Genomic DNA, 14,502 nt, shown 5'->3' with positions numbered 1-14,502 from the left:
AGAATCAACTTCCCCTTTGAATTCATTTTTTATGTCAGAAGACACAGAGGATAAATCCTTTTTAGAAGGAAGAGAACGTACATAGTCTTCTAGAGGGCTGGAGGGTAGTTGTATAGACTCCATCCCTCTCTGCTCCCAGTAAACCTGTTTCCTCCTCTCCTGCTTCCAGCTGAGTACTCACATGTAAACTCTGTCTCATTGCTGCAGAAGCACACTCTGTTCAGTTTAACACCAAGGACTCCCCTTCTGATGCCAAAAATTATCTAATTGTGCCCACCACAAGATTTTTCTTAGGCTCCTTCCTGCTTTGCTTCTGAACCATATTCCCTGCTCATAGAGAAAAGAGTTCAGGCTGGGCTATGTACAAGCTGAGCTGTATGCTGGCTGGATTGTATGCAGGCTGGGGTGTATGCGGCTGGGCTATATGCAGACTGAGCAGCATGCTGACTGGGCTGTGTGCAGTGCTGGCGTGGAGGGCACGTGGAGCCCGTTTACTCACAGTCATCCGATTCCATGTTCAAGCCACACCCCCTAGGCGGAACCCCAGAAGTTTATATTTTTAAGAGATTCCAGTTTTGAAAAAATTGACGGATGTTAGCAGTGGCAGCATGTACAAAATTTTTTTTAGTTACTTGTCCCTGTATATAGGACATTTGGAAATTGCAAAGCAAGCATGTAATAACTGAAGTTTTTTGCATGGTTGCTTCATTCAGTTTGCCAGAAAGTACACTACTATGTTCAGAGGATTTGTGAGCAATGACAGTCTGTATACAGTTTTACCCTCTTTAAACATTTTCTTGATATTCCTCCAAATGTGGTTGAAATTGATTAAATATTACAGCCTGTGACCATAATAAAGTGGAACTAAATGTTAAGATTTAAAATTTGTGACCACATAAGTACTTTATTGCAGATTTTGTAATGGGGAACTTTGGTCCTGCTTTAAGTTGATTTAGTTTCTTTATTTGTTATGATGATCTTTTCTTTTGGGACTGAAAAAAGTGAGAATCCAAAGGTTTGAGACAGTTTCCCTCACATTGCAGTAATTCTTCTCATTTCATGATGTGTCAATAGGACAGAAAGTAAAGGGAAAACACTTCCTTTTTCACATGTGTGTACAAATTAAGTTTTAACCATTTCCTGCTATAAACAAATAAAAAAAAAAAAAAAACATTTAAATTTTGATAGATTTGCTAAATTCATCCCAGCCTATCTATATTGCAAACTTTGTGAACCAAGTACAAACCTTACTTGGCTTTCAGTTCATTTGAAGGTTTGATCTTCTAGCAAGGCTGTATAAGATACTACAGGAAGTACACATATGACACAGGACAGCTCTGAAGTTTTTTTCAAGATCACCAGCTTTTATTTGAACTAATGAAATGAAACAGAACATAGTGGGGTTAATTTATTAAAGTAATATAGGCTATTCAGTGATTTTTCGCCTTCAATTTGACGTCTTTAATGTGTCTTTAATGTCTAAATGAGCTTAAACTAGTGATTTCTTCTATCCAAGATTCTAAGATTACTTTATATTTCCTTGCACGTGATGGGCTTTCTTTGCAAAGTGAATTTTCACCGGTTAGGCTAAATTTGTCACAAGGGGAACACTGGCTTGTGGTTTGGTATAAATTTGTATTAACATGGTACATTCACAAGTTCACAATTGTGTCATGGTTGTAACTTATTTTTAGAACACACTTTTAATGCTCTTTGTCTCTGCTATGGAACCTAAATAGTTTTTTTAGGAATACCCTATAAGGCTTTCTGCCATTGCTGTGAGACCTAGCTAACCTTTTAGTTTATCCAGAAGTATCAAGCCTCTGAATTTATCACTACAGTACAGGAACATTAGTCCTGCAATGCATGTGAGAATGGCAGGGTTCTGCCCACAACTCTTGAGTGTTGGAGAGAACAGGAGCAGTCAACTGCCAGTAAATTGAGGAATACCAAAAGTAAAAGTTATTCTAAAGCCCTGCTGCTGCAAAGGGGGTTTTGTAAGATACCTGAAGTTAGGTATTATTAATTGTTTTATTTTGGTCTAATGTTAATGATAGTATTTGTAGTATGTTAAATTTATCAATGTTCTGTTTTCTTTTCATTCAGCTAAAAAGCACAGTGGGGACATTTGTTGAAAATATAATAAAAAACTATGGGATCCATACAAACCAAACAGATCTAGAAGAAAGTTTGGATTTTGTGCAAGAGCAGGTAACTCAAGAAAACAATACTTTGTAAATTTTATGCCAAAGAAAAATATTTTTATGCCCTAAAGTGTACCTGAACTAATCTGCAGGAGTCAACAGTGGCAGCAGGTTATCTGTGAAGGTATGCAGATGAATCTTCCCTTATTTATAGCTTTTCTTAAAAATGGTTTAGAAGTTTCTCACCCTAAATCATTTCTGTTTTGCATGTACCAACATCAGCTTAGAAATTGACACTCTATCCATCCTTTTATGTCTTATTACTGGTCCATCACTGTCATTGGTCAGCATTAATGACCAGCAGTAAAAGCAAAGGTGTAAAAATAGATATGCATGGGAGTTTTCTTGTTTTCTTAAACAAGCTTTTCTACTAGCCTTTGCAACAACATGTACTTTGTTAACTGTGCATGATTGTTGAAGCATGCATAAAAATATGCACATAAGTTCTCACCTTTATGTGGCTTATATAAGTGCTGTTCTTAATAGTCATAAGAAGTGAAAAAACGTGTAGCAAAAAATAACTTCCAGCTGTAATTACTGTATGAGAAGCACTGGAGGGGAGTAAAGCAGGCTTTTGCGGGCAATCTTATATTAAAAAGATAGGACTAGAGGGGGGCGTGGCTTGACCGGTAAGCAAGATGGCTGTGTGATTCCGGAGCTCCCGAGACGCCGGCTGCAATCTACCTTATATCGGGACTATACTTACCCATCCATGGGTAAACAAAAGAAAGCCAGAGTGGGGAGGTTTCCCCCGACCCCAGCGCCGCTTCTAGAATCGGGGCAGCCCTCCATACGGGCTTACATTCAGGACTCTTCTCCGTTGTCCTCCTCAGCTCCCAAGATGGCGCCGACCTCCTCTCTGCACACGTGGCAGCGGGGAGAGAGAGGAGACTATCAGGAGAACGGGGATTCACAGCGGGCAGAGAGACCCACGGATGGGGAAGATTTACAATCATCCTCACCCCGGGGCTCAGGAACATCATCCCATGACACGATGAGTCCTGCTGGGCATGGAGGGGGTGGCCTTTCCCCTGCAATCTCCCCTCAGGGAGAAGACGTGCACCTGGTGGCAGCTACAGGAGATCCAGTAGATGGGGGGACAGATGTATTGCAGCAGGAGGGGGCCTCTCCATATATGAGGGATTTGTCACCGCCAAGAGCTAGGAAGGAGATTGTTCTAGATTCACCTTCAATGATCTCCACCTCTTCAGTTTGTAATACACCCTATCTGGGTAATCGGGCAAGGGAGGACAAGGCCTGGAGGAATGGGGTCTCACCCAGCCTGTCCATGAGGAGAGAAGAGGGGCCTTCCTTCACAGAGACTCTCTCTAATCCCACCTGGCATCAATATTTACAGTCACTTCCAACTAAAGATGACTTTCAAAAATTAGTTGCAGATGTTCAGGCTACTTGCCGCACTGAAATTGGGGCCTTACGTGCTGACCTACAGTCCCTAGCGGGTAGAGTTGATGACCTGGATGACACGGTGCTTCATACAAAGGAGGATATTATTGCACTCTCTCAGAAAGCAGAGGACAGTGATCAGAAAATCAGGGAGCTACAGCGGCAAATAGAGGACATGGATAATAAATCTCGTCGCAATAATATTAGAGTGCGGGGCCTTCCAGAAGCGACCAGAGATATTGACCTTAAACCAGTACTGCAAGCCTTCTTTGCTAGGGTTCTGGGGCGCCCCTCCCCCAGAGAGGTCCATATTCAAAGAGCCTTTAGAACATCCAAGCGCCAGGAATCTGCTGCCAGACCTAGAGATGTGATCTGCTAACTAGTGGATGCTCAAATGAAGGATGACATCATGACTACCGATAGAAATATGCGTAACCTTGAATTTGACGGAGCACCTCTTCAACTGTTCCAGGACTTATCATGGCACACACTACAGCAGCGCCGCCTTCTCCAGCCATTACTGACTGTTCTTAGAGATGGTCATATTTCCTATAGATGGGGCTTCCCTTTTAGCCTCATAGCTCGGCAGGAAGGCAGAACTGTTATTTTGCGGTCCCCGGATGATTTGGACTCTTTTTGTAGAGATGAATCTTCCACCCACCCACCCACCTGACCGCTCCCCTCCTCTACGCCGCTGAAATTGTAGCTGCCCATATTATGCAGTGCTTTTATGGTTTTAGAAAAGTTCTATTGTAGAGATTTATATTACACACCCTGTTCTATATGCAAAGATTATGGAACTTCTTCCTACTGAAATACCCGATACTGATGCAGCCCTGGGGGGGGGGGGCTAGGGACTGCTCCCGGCATTAGTTGGGGGGTACCTGGCTCGCCCTAGTGGCTTTTCCTGATAGCGGCCGGCGTCGGCCAAACTTCTTTTTTCTGTTTTCCATTTTTATGGAAGGGCTTCTGTGGATTCCTGACCTGAGTCCGCTGCCCGCCTGGGTCCATTGTCCCTCTAAAGGGAGTTGCTCATCTGTTGCAAGATGTAGTTCCCTATCCTCATTTTGTGGGAGGTGGGGACTGGCAGATGTCAATCCCTTTTTGGTCGCCATTAGGCAAATGTTCTTGTGCTGGTTTGTTTTCTTCCCTTGGTGTTTTGGTTTTTCCCATATTGTTCGGAGGGTCACCCTTGAGCCTCTGTCCCCTTTTCCTTTTTCTGAAAGTAACACTATGTCTAGATGTCAACGGATATACTTGATTCTCTCCAGATCACTACAAAGGTATCCTATTTACAGGGGCGGTCTTAGACGAGGTGCTGTGGTTACCATGTTATTTTAATGGCTACTAAGATTCTATCTTTTAATGTCCGAGGCTTAAACTCAAACACGAAACGTAAATTGGCTCTTAGGGAATTTAAACGTCTGTCCTCAGATGTAGTCTTCCTACAGGAGACTCATTTTGATAGCTCGGGTAATTTTAACTTTGCCTCCAGACTTTACTCTCAGGTGTATCAAGCTAATTCCCAATGTAAGAAAAAGGCTGGAGTGGCAATCCTTTTGAAGGATTCTTTTAAATTTACATTAGCTCGCTCAATACTTGACAAGGGGGGGAGATATATTATCTTAAATGGCTCGGTGCAAGGGGTGTCTATCACCTTATGCAATGTGTATGCTCCTAACCAAGGTCAGATTCCCTTTCTTAGCAAAGTTTTGTCTCTCCTTAGGAAATTTGACCATACATATTTAATAGTGGGGGGTGACTTTAATGTGCTGTTTTCCCCGGCTTATGATAGACATGCTCTATTCCACTCCCAGCTCTCTAGGCAAGGGTCCAAACAATCTAGGGAGTTTAGACAATTGGCGTATTCACCATCCCTCTAGTAGACAATATTCCTTCTACTCCTCCTCCCATAGTACTCATACCCGCATAGACTATCTGTTCACTAATCTTCCTCTCTTGAGGAATAGTATCTCTGCGGAGGTCCATGGGAGTGTGTCATTGGAGGCTTAATGATTATTTAATCAAATTGCCAGAAATCAAATCCTCCCTCTCCACTAATCTACAAACCTTTTTTAGAGAAAATGTTGGTTCTGTCAGGCATATTTCCACACTCTGGGAGGCGCATAAGGCGGTGATTAGGGGACATTGCATATCTCTCGGCTCCAAACTTAAACGGGACTCTAATTTACAACGCTCCCTCACGATACAGGCCTTGCGGACTGCTGAGGCCAAATATACGTTACACCCGTCCTTGAGACTCCTGAGGGAACTGACCACCCTTAGGTCTAAACTTCGTGCTATTGAGTTGCGGAAGGTTGGTTGGCTGATGCAGAGAACCCGCCAGCTATATTATCATAAAGGTAACAAGGCGGATTCATTGCTAGCTCGTAAGCTGAGAGATATGCAATTAAACTCCTCCCCGGGGGCGGTTAAAGACAAAAGCGGGTTGGTTCGTTATGACTCTTCTCAAATAGCCGCTTGCTTTGAAGCATACTATTCTCACTTGTATCAGACAGTTCATAGGGCCCAAGCCCCCTTGGGGAGATCACTGATCCCTGCTATAGACTCTTATTTAGCACAAGTGGACCTTCCTAGGCTGGAACAACTTAATCGCCCTATTACAGAGGAGGAAATTGCAAAAATCATTGGCCAACTTCCATCATCCAAGGCTCCGGGGCCGGATGGCCTCCCCTACCTATGTTATAAAACGTTCTTGCCAGAGCTCTCCTCATACCTTCTTCAACTATTTAACGATTTTCTGAAAGGCAAGCCGATCCCACCCTCTATGTCTATGTCACATATTACGGTTATTCCAAAACCGGGTAAAGACCCTTTGGACTGCTCGAATTATAGGCCAATTGCTCTTTTAAATTCGGATTTTAAAATTTTTACAAAAATTTTAGCCACTCGGTTATCTAAGTTCCTCCCTGCCCTTATTCATGGGGATCAAACAGGTTTCATTCCATTTAGACAAGCGGGAGATAATACTAGGAAGGTAATTAATATCATTGATATTATTAACAGACGGAAAACACCGTCTGTGATACTCAGTCTTAATGCCGAAAAGGCTTTTGACCGTCTTAGCTGGCCATTTCTTTTTGCTACCCTGAATAAAATGGGCTTTCAGGGCCCCTTTGTTAAGGCGATTGAGGCCTTGTATGCGGCCCCTTCAGCATCGGTCAAACTCCCCCAGGCATCCTCTACTGTATTTGCGATTAGAAATGGGACGAGACAGGGATGCCCTTTATCACCCCTGCTTTTTGCTTTATGTATAGAGCCTCTAGCGGCCTGCATTCGTTTAAATCAGAATGTACATGGAATTCAGGTGAAAGGGAGGAATACAAGCTCTCCTTATATGCTGATGATATTTTACTGACTCTCTCCCAGCCGCCTATTTCCCTCCCCAATTTATGGGAGGAATTAAAGAGATATGGGGCACTAGCAGGATTCAAGGTTAATTCCTCTAAATCGGAGGCCCTGCCCCTTCATATCCCCCCAGCTGCTCTGCAAACCCTGCGAGACTCTTTCTTCTTTATTTGGCAAGAGCATTCCCTCCAGTACCTAGGGACGCATATTACCACCACTTATTCACAAATATACCCATATAATTTCCCCCCTCTATTTCGGGAGGTGACAAATTTATTGAATAAATGGAGGAACCATCAACTATCATTATTAGGTAGGATTGCCTCAGTTAAAATGATGCTCCTCCCCAAACTGCTATATTTATTTCAGACCTTGCCAGTTAAAGTGCCGTTAGCAGCTCTAAAGAAGGTCCAAATGGAGTTTCTGCAATTTATTTGGGCTTATAAGAGACAGAGTGGCTAAATCTATTGTTTGCACACCCAGAGAATGGGGAGGCCTAGGAGCCCCTGATGTTCATAAATATTATGTAGCAGCCCACCTAAGACATCTTGTGCTGTGGACCTCCTCACGTCCCCCTAGTGTTTGTGCAGAACTGGAGAGGGAATGGATAGCACCTATTTATCCCAATGCTATGTTGTGGAGCTCCTCTGTAAAGTTGAGGGACAGAGATATGACGGCGCCTATGATTTTCTCGAGGAACATGTGGAGAGCTTGCAAGGCTAAGTATGACCTGGCATCTTCCCCCTCCAGATTGACTTCCATAATATACAACCCTCAGATTCCAGACAGTCTTACACACTCAATGTCCGGGCCCTGGAGGGACAGAGGTTTGTTCCACATTAATTGTATCCTACACCCGGTTGAACGGAGATTACTTACCTTTGTTGAACTGAGGGACAGATTTGAACTGCCCCGATCCTCATTTTATGTCTTCCTACAGATACGGCATTATGTCTTATCTTTGCAACCCTCTGCCACCTTCCAGGCCCTGACTCCTTTTGAGCGACTTTGTTTGGAAGGCCCTTTCACCAAAGGAATGATCTCCTCTATATATCGTATCCTACATGATTGCATGCGGGGTAGTTCTTTTAAATTTGCATATATGCTCAAATGGGAGGAAGTTCTGGGCCAATCTTTGACCTCAGAAGACTGGCTTGATATTTGGGAGGCGGCCCATAAGAGTTCCATCAATGCCTTATATAAAGAAAATCTGTACAAAATTGTGCTCCGGTGGTACCACACACCAACGGTGCTCCATCGTTTGTTTCCCAATGTTGACCCTACATGTTGGAGATGTAGCTTACACCAAGGTACGCTAGAATATATATTCTGGTTCTGTCCACTTATACAGCCATATTGGTTGCAAGTTAATGACTTGATCTCAGAGGTGACTCATGTGCAGGTGCCTTTAGATCCCCTGCATCATCTTCTGGGGAGACCTCTTTTACACGTACCAAGTACATTCTGTAAACTGATAGCCCATATTCTAGTTGCAGCGCGTACACTGATAGCCTCCAGATGGAAATCAAAGTCTCCACCCTCTTTGGAGAATCTCTATGCACGGATTCATGAGATCCGTCTTATGGAATATCTCACGGCAATTATTAGAGACACGATGGCCAAATTTGAGCTGGTTTGGGAACCATGGGACCATTATTATGCAAATCTATGTAGCAGATGATTAAAGTTTCTTTATTCCCTAATAGTGCTCTACCTTCTGTCTCAATTTCTACTGGTTCTTATATTGTCAGAGATTTGTATGCTACCCTGTGGAAGTTAATTTACACTGTGTACCTTTTATATGACTCTGAAACATGTTTTGATACTTTTTTATAGTGTTACTGCCCCCTTTTATGTTTTTTATTTCCCTTTCTCTTTTTTTTTGTATCCTGTTAAAAATGTTTTCAATAAAAATATAATTGCAAAAAAAAAATAAAGATAGGACTAAACACTGTGTGAATAAACTATTTCCAACATAGGCCAACTAATTCTTACTGTATAGTATACAAATAACACAGATCGTGCATAATAATACTTAATAATACATAATAATAATAATAATACATAATATTAAGACATATATATCAGGATGTCATAAATAAATTATCTTTTTGGTAAACTTCCTTCTCTGCAAGTTCTGGTAATTACTGTAATGTGACAGTGATTATTTTCAACAGTAGGGTTGCCTAAATCATACTTTGTCATAAATTTATGGTTTTCTGTACCTTACGTTTTTGAAAGACTTACATGTGTAATGACTCCCATTATGAAGGTATAAATTACCTCTGCATATTGGTTCATACATTTGTCATTACATATTGTATGCATGTACTGTTTGTATTTTAACCACCTGAGCGTTACACTGATTTCTAGATTTCTGTTCCAAAAGCGTCACAGGTTTTCATGAAATTTTTTTTTTTAAATTGTAGACCTGTAACTTACAGAAATATGTCCGAATAGGGTTCTAGTAGTTCATTGGCTTCCCCCTAAATTGACCTAGACTACATTAATGACATATGACTATAGTAGGGACATTAGATTGTGAGCTCCTTTGAGGAACAGTTAGTGACACAACTATGGACTCTGTACAGTGCTGCGTAATATGATGGCGCTATATAAATACTGTACTGTATAATAATAATCAGACCTTAGATCTATTTGCAATCAGAAAGTATTTGCAAGAGTTGGAGCACATTTTCTTTTTGTTTTCATGCAAGGGCCACATCAAAAAATGGACACAAACTGTTTCCAGAAAGGGCTTTATGTGAGAAGCATTCAGCAAAAACCAGCATTACCTGCAAACAGGATCAATGGGTGAGCGGGGACTTTCCGGATTCTGAACATTAGTCCCTCTACTGTGATTTACAGTGTTTCTCAACCTTTTAAACATGGGTCTTTTGGGAAACCTCTGCTATAACTATTATATTTACAGCTCACAGTGTATTAATGTGGTGGTCAGTAGGAAAAATATTTCTTACATTGGTGGCCAGTGAGAATAATTCCACAGATAGCTAAAAAGATTTTTGGTGTAACTTAAGAAAACTTGGGAGGCTCAAACTGCTCATTTCTCAACGGACCCATGGTAATCTTTGGAGGAACCCTAGTTAGGAAACACTTGGTTAATACAGGTATACTTTATTTTGGGCAGCATGGTGGCCCAGAGGTTAGCACTCTGGTCTTTGCAGCACTGGGTCCCAGGTTCAAATCTGGGCCAGAACGCTGTCAGCATGGAGTTTTCAGGTTCTCCCCATGTTTGCATGGGTTTCCTCCGGGTACTCTGGTTTCCCCCCCAAAATTCACCTGTATTAAAGACATATGACTGAGGTAGGGACATTAGATTGTGAGCCCCTTAGAGGGGACAGTTAGTGACATGACTTTGTAAAGCGCTGCGTAATATGTTGGAGCTATATAAATACTAATAATAAATTTAAGAATAATCTAGCAAAAGATATCCCTTTAAACTTTTGCACTGAACCTAAAGGTAATTTTTTTATTAAGGTACCTATCGGACCACTTGTAGTCTTCATTAGAAGCCTGTGTGATGGTGTAAATATAGGAGACAGAGAAGTGTCTATCTATAATAGGAAGTGCAAGACCAAGGTAGTATCAACGAATATCTGGTTACAAGCCTTACAAATTGCCGCAATTAACTGATTTGGCCAGTCAGCTGGTAAAAGCAAATAGAAATGAGGATGTCGGGGCACTTCCAGACCAATGTCATTTGGTGTAGTTTTTCTTTCTTCTTTATTTTCCTGCTACCTAAAAATTAGCAGTTTATTTGCAGTGTGTTAACATGCATTGCATTAAGGCAGCTCATTGGTAATGAATGTGCTGCCAAAATGTGATAAAAAAATAAACATTGTGTTGAAGTGGCGCACAAAATTAAATGGCACATATTATTTGCCTTACTGTGCACTTTACTACAATCTTAAATGGGCCCCTATTGTTTTCTAGCCATTATGGTATATTTTAGATGTGTGAATGCCATATTTTATATTAAACATGCGCCACTGTTTTATTTGTACACACAGGGCTTAAAAAGGTAATGTTTTTTGTTTCTCTTTGTACTGAGTTACCAACATTTTTTTGGACAGCTTATGATTCCTGTCACCTAGATTTCTATTAGCAGTTTTTGTTGTATTGTTTGTAACTTCCAAATGATGGTGTTCCTTCTGTTTTTCTAAACTGTCCTCATTAATTGTGTCTTTTTTATGTTTTAGCTCCATATGTCTTATCTTTAGTTTTCTGAAGTGTTTTGACTAGAGAGAGGAAGCAAAAGTTAATCAGACTTTATTGATATTTGTGTACCAATGAGTTTGATTCCCCACTCCATTTGTTCTAGTGACCATTGTTAGTGAAACCAAAAATAATGGGAAATCAAAAATGTTACTGTTGTTACTAAATCAGTTGGGGAGGAATAATCCCTCAGTATGGATTCTTGTTTTAGTATTGCTGTCATAAAAAGAATTCTGGGCCCCATACTGGGTAAACCTACTGGACTCATGTCCAAAGACATTGCATTTTTAATCAGGCCTAGTACCGAAGTACCCCTTGTTTGTCCCTGATGGTAGCCCTATGTTTCATTGACAACTTTGCAAAGATGATCCTTTTCTCTTGATGACAGGGGTTTTACCCCTTCCTTACAATATCCAACTGTACACTAAATATTAAAAACATTTTGAGCAGACAATTAACTGCAGAAGAGATGTGATATATCTCTTCTGCAATAAAAAAAACTGACTGTCCAATCACAGTTTTTATTAGAATGTACACTGAGCTGTGCGTTAGGAACCCTAATGAACCGTGGCAGAATGAACCCTAGTTCCTGTTGTAGAGAAACACCCCACAACTGGGTTTTAACACCTCCATGCTTTACTTTATGTATGGTGTTCTTTAGATAAGAAGCTGCATTGTCTTTCAGAAAGATGTATTGTTGGTATAGACCAGATTGTTTGAATATGTTATCATCTGACCTTAACACATTTTTTCCTCAGAAACTTCAAGGTCTGTTTTGGCAAAGCTCAAATGAAAGTTAATATGGCCTTTCTTAAGTAACTTTTTTTTCTTGAAACTCCATATTGGAAGCATTTGTGCAACACCTGTAATATAGTTGCACATTAACACAATGATCACTCTTTTCCATAAATTACTGAAACTGCCTTATCATTTCTCCTTGCTTTTCCATTTAGTTTGGAGGCACAAGCTGATCCATGGAGGAAACACTTTTCACTTCTTAATTGTGGACTTTACTTTGCCCTTGGGAATTGGTACAGTTTTTAGTATTCATCTCCTGACTTGTGCCTGCCAACAACTTTATCCTCAAGATCTTTTGACAGCACATTGCCACCCAAAGTTGACTCCAAATGCATCTAGAACCTCCTAAATGAATTTACCTATTTTAATTAAATTATTTTCCGTGGTGGGCATGTTGCTTTACTTAGGAATGTTTTTTGCAGGTCATGTTGTGTTACTGTCTCTTTATTTCACTCTTTGCTCAGTATGTGCAGAGAATGTAGCCACTAGGAACTTAGAGGAAGGGTTTCTATATTTTCCAGCTAACTACTGTGAAAAAGAGGATTTTAGGTGAGTACAAAAAATAGTTTTTAAATTTATTGCATTCTCTTATAATATTCTGTGTAATTTTGTGGTAATCTTGATCTGTAATCTTTTTTTTGTGATTGAGAAAAAGGTTGCATGATCTTGTGTTTTATTTTTGCAGATGGGATGCTGTGGATGGTTTGCCCCTGAAGACTGGATGAAGAATCAAAAGATCAGTGAAAACTCATCAGTCAACCTTTATCCTTGCTCCTGTAGAAACACATCTTCCTTTTTGCGTAGCATGAACATCAGTAGCACTGCTAATTTTACTGAACTTGCTGTACCCAGCAATAGATTCTGCACAGATCCAGCTAGAGACAAGTGGCCAGTGTATCAGGCAGTAAGTTACTGTTGATACAAATATGAAGGCTGCATAATCATACCGCTGGATATACTTGCTTATAAAAAAAAATAAAGGGTCATTCAAAAATCTAGTTAGAGAGGTAGCTGCTGGATTGAGTCAACCACTAGCTTTTTATAAGTTTTGGTTACTACAGGAGTACATTGGTATGTTGTGCCATTCTTTTCCTGTCTGCCTGTAAGATTTTCTGTAGCACCTCCTGTTGAATTTATTAAGTAAAATCCACCAGGAAAAGTGGATCTCCCTCATAGTAGGCCAGGTATGTATAAAGACCAGACTATTTTCTCATACAGAACAATCTTTCTAAGTCTTAACCCCTCAAAGGAGAAATTATATATTACTCTCAGTAGGCCTACACCTTGCACCTAATGCATTTTAGGGTTAATTTAGTTGCCTCCTAGACCCAAGCTTATCAACAACCCTATAATGCATTCCTCAACAAACACTGCAGGCACAGTATGACAACATTAATGAGAAAAAAATGTTTTTTTGTCTGCTGCTCACCAAAAAACTTTAGTCAAATGTATAATAAATTAGAATTTAGGGATCTGAATAAAACTGATAAAAGCTTATTTTTATTTTTCCAAAACAACCTAAAAGTGAAAAGTTTTTTTTTTTTTTTTTTTTTTTACAATGGCGACCTAAGTATATTCTGTGCACCACTTGAAGTGGCATTTTGATATCCTCTGTAAAAGAACTACTAAATGCATGTAGAAGTACTTAGAAAGGTGGTTACAATCAGTATTGACCTCTTTATTTTCAGAAAGGGCAGTGGCAGAAAAGTTTCACTTTACACTAATTTCATGTGTGATTAATTTTAACCGTCATGGTGTAGTTGCACTAAAAATGTATGCTTTCAACGTATTGGTTTAATGGTTTTCTGACACTAATTTGGGTGGTGAGATGGAAGGGGATGCTTTTGGATTTTGCCGTTTGTTCTACTTTAATTTATGGTTGATTATTTATTTTCTTTCTTTTAGGGATGCATGAATGTTTTTTTGAATAACATTGTCACTATTGTTGGAATCTGTATAGGTATTGTCCTATTGGAGGTAAGTTTCTTAAATTCATAGACCATTTTAATGTTGTTGTGTACTGTGTTTCTTCTCCTTAACCCCCCTAGCGTTCTAATTCTGTCATTTTTTGATTCAAAAAGTGATCCTATTTTTTTGCGTATAAAAATTTTTGTTTATATTGTTGGCCTGTAATTCTTAGGATTAACTCCCGGGTATAATTATTATATTTAATTATATTAGAATCATAATTTATAAAATACATAATTATAAATCATTATTATAAAAAATAATGAAATATTAGCCCAAAACAATGTAATTTATCCCAAAAAAAAAATTTTATCAAAAATTTCCTTCTGAAATTTTCCAAATAAGGGTGCAATATTATTGATAAATATAAATTATATGCAGATTTTAGAAAAAAAATTTACTTTAATTCAGGAAGTGATTAAAAAGTCATTAAAAGGTTAGATCAAGGTCAGGGCTAATAGCGTGCAAAATGTAAATCAGGGCACTGGGCAATGATGCTTGGTGCACTACAATGTGTATTTAT

At 39.8% G+C, this 14,502-nt stretch overlaps 1 protein-coding gene across 4 annotated transcripts in view; it reads left to right on the top strand.

Moving 5' to 3' along the window:
- LOC140341016 (leukocyte antigen CD37-like) overlaps positions 1 to 14,502 on the top strand; it is a 163,699-nt gene that overhangs the window by 129,581 nt on the left and 19,616 nt on the right. For 3 of the 4 annotated variants that reach the window (XM_072426513.1, XM_072426512.1, XM_072426514.1), the window contains 3 exons: positions 2,107 to 2,211; positions 12,697 to 12,915; positions 13,917 to 13,988. In XM_072426513.1, the coding sequence (XP_072282614.1) occupies positions 2,107 to 2,211; positions 12,697 to 12,915; positions 13,917 to 13,988 (396 nt within the window). The remainder of the gene's footprint in view (positions 1 to 2,106; positions 2,212 to 12,696; positions 12,916 to 13,916; positions 13,989 to 14,502) is intronic. The other variant, XM_072426515.1, reaches the window with a different exon arrangement.

The sequence above is a fragment of the Pyxicephalus adspersus genome, chromosome 11 (genome assembly GCF_032062135.1).
Source record: "Pyxicephalus adspersus chromosome 11, UCB_Pads_2.0, whole genome shotgun sequence".
Lineage (NCBI taxonomy): Eukaryota > Metazoa > Chordata > Amphibia > Anura > Pyxicephalidae > Pyxicephalus > Pyxicephalus adspersus.
This window is presented reverse-complemented; position numbering and strand designations above follow the sequence as displayed.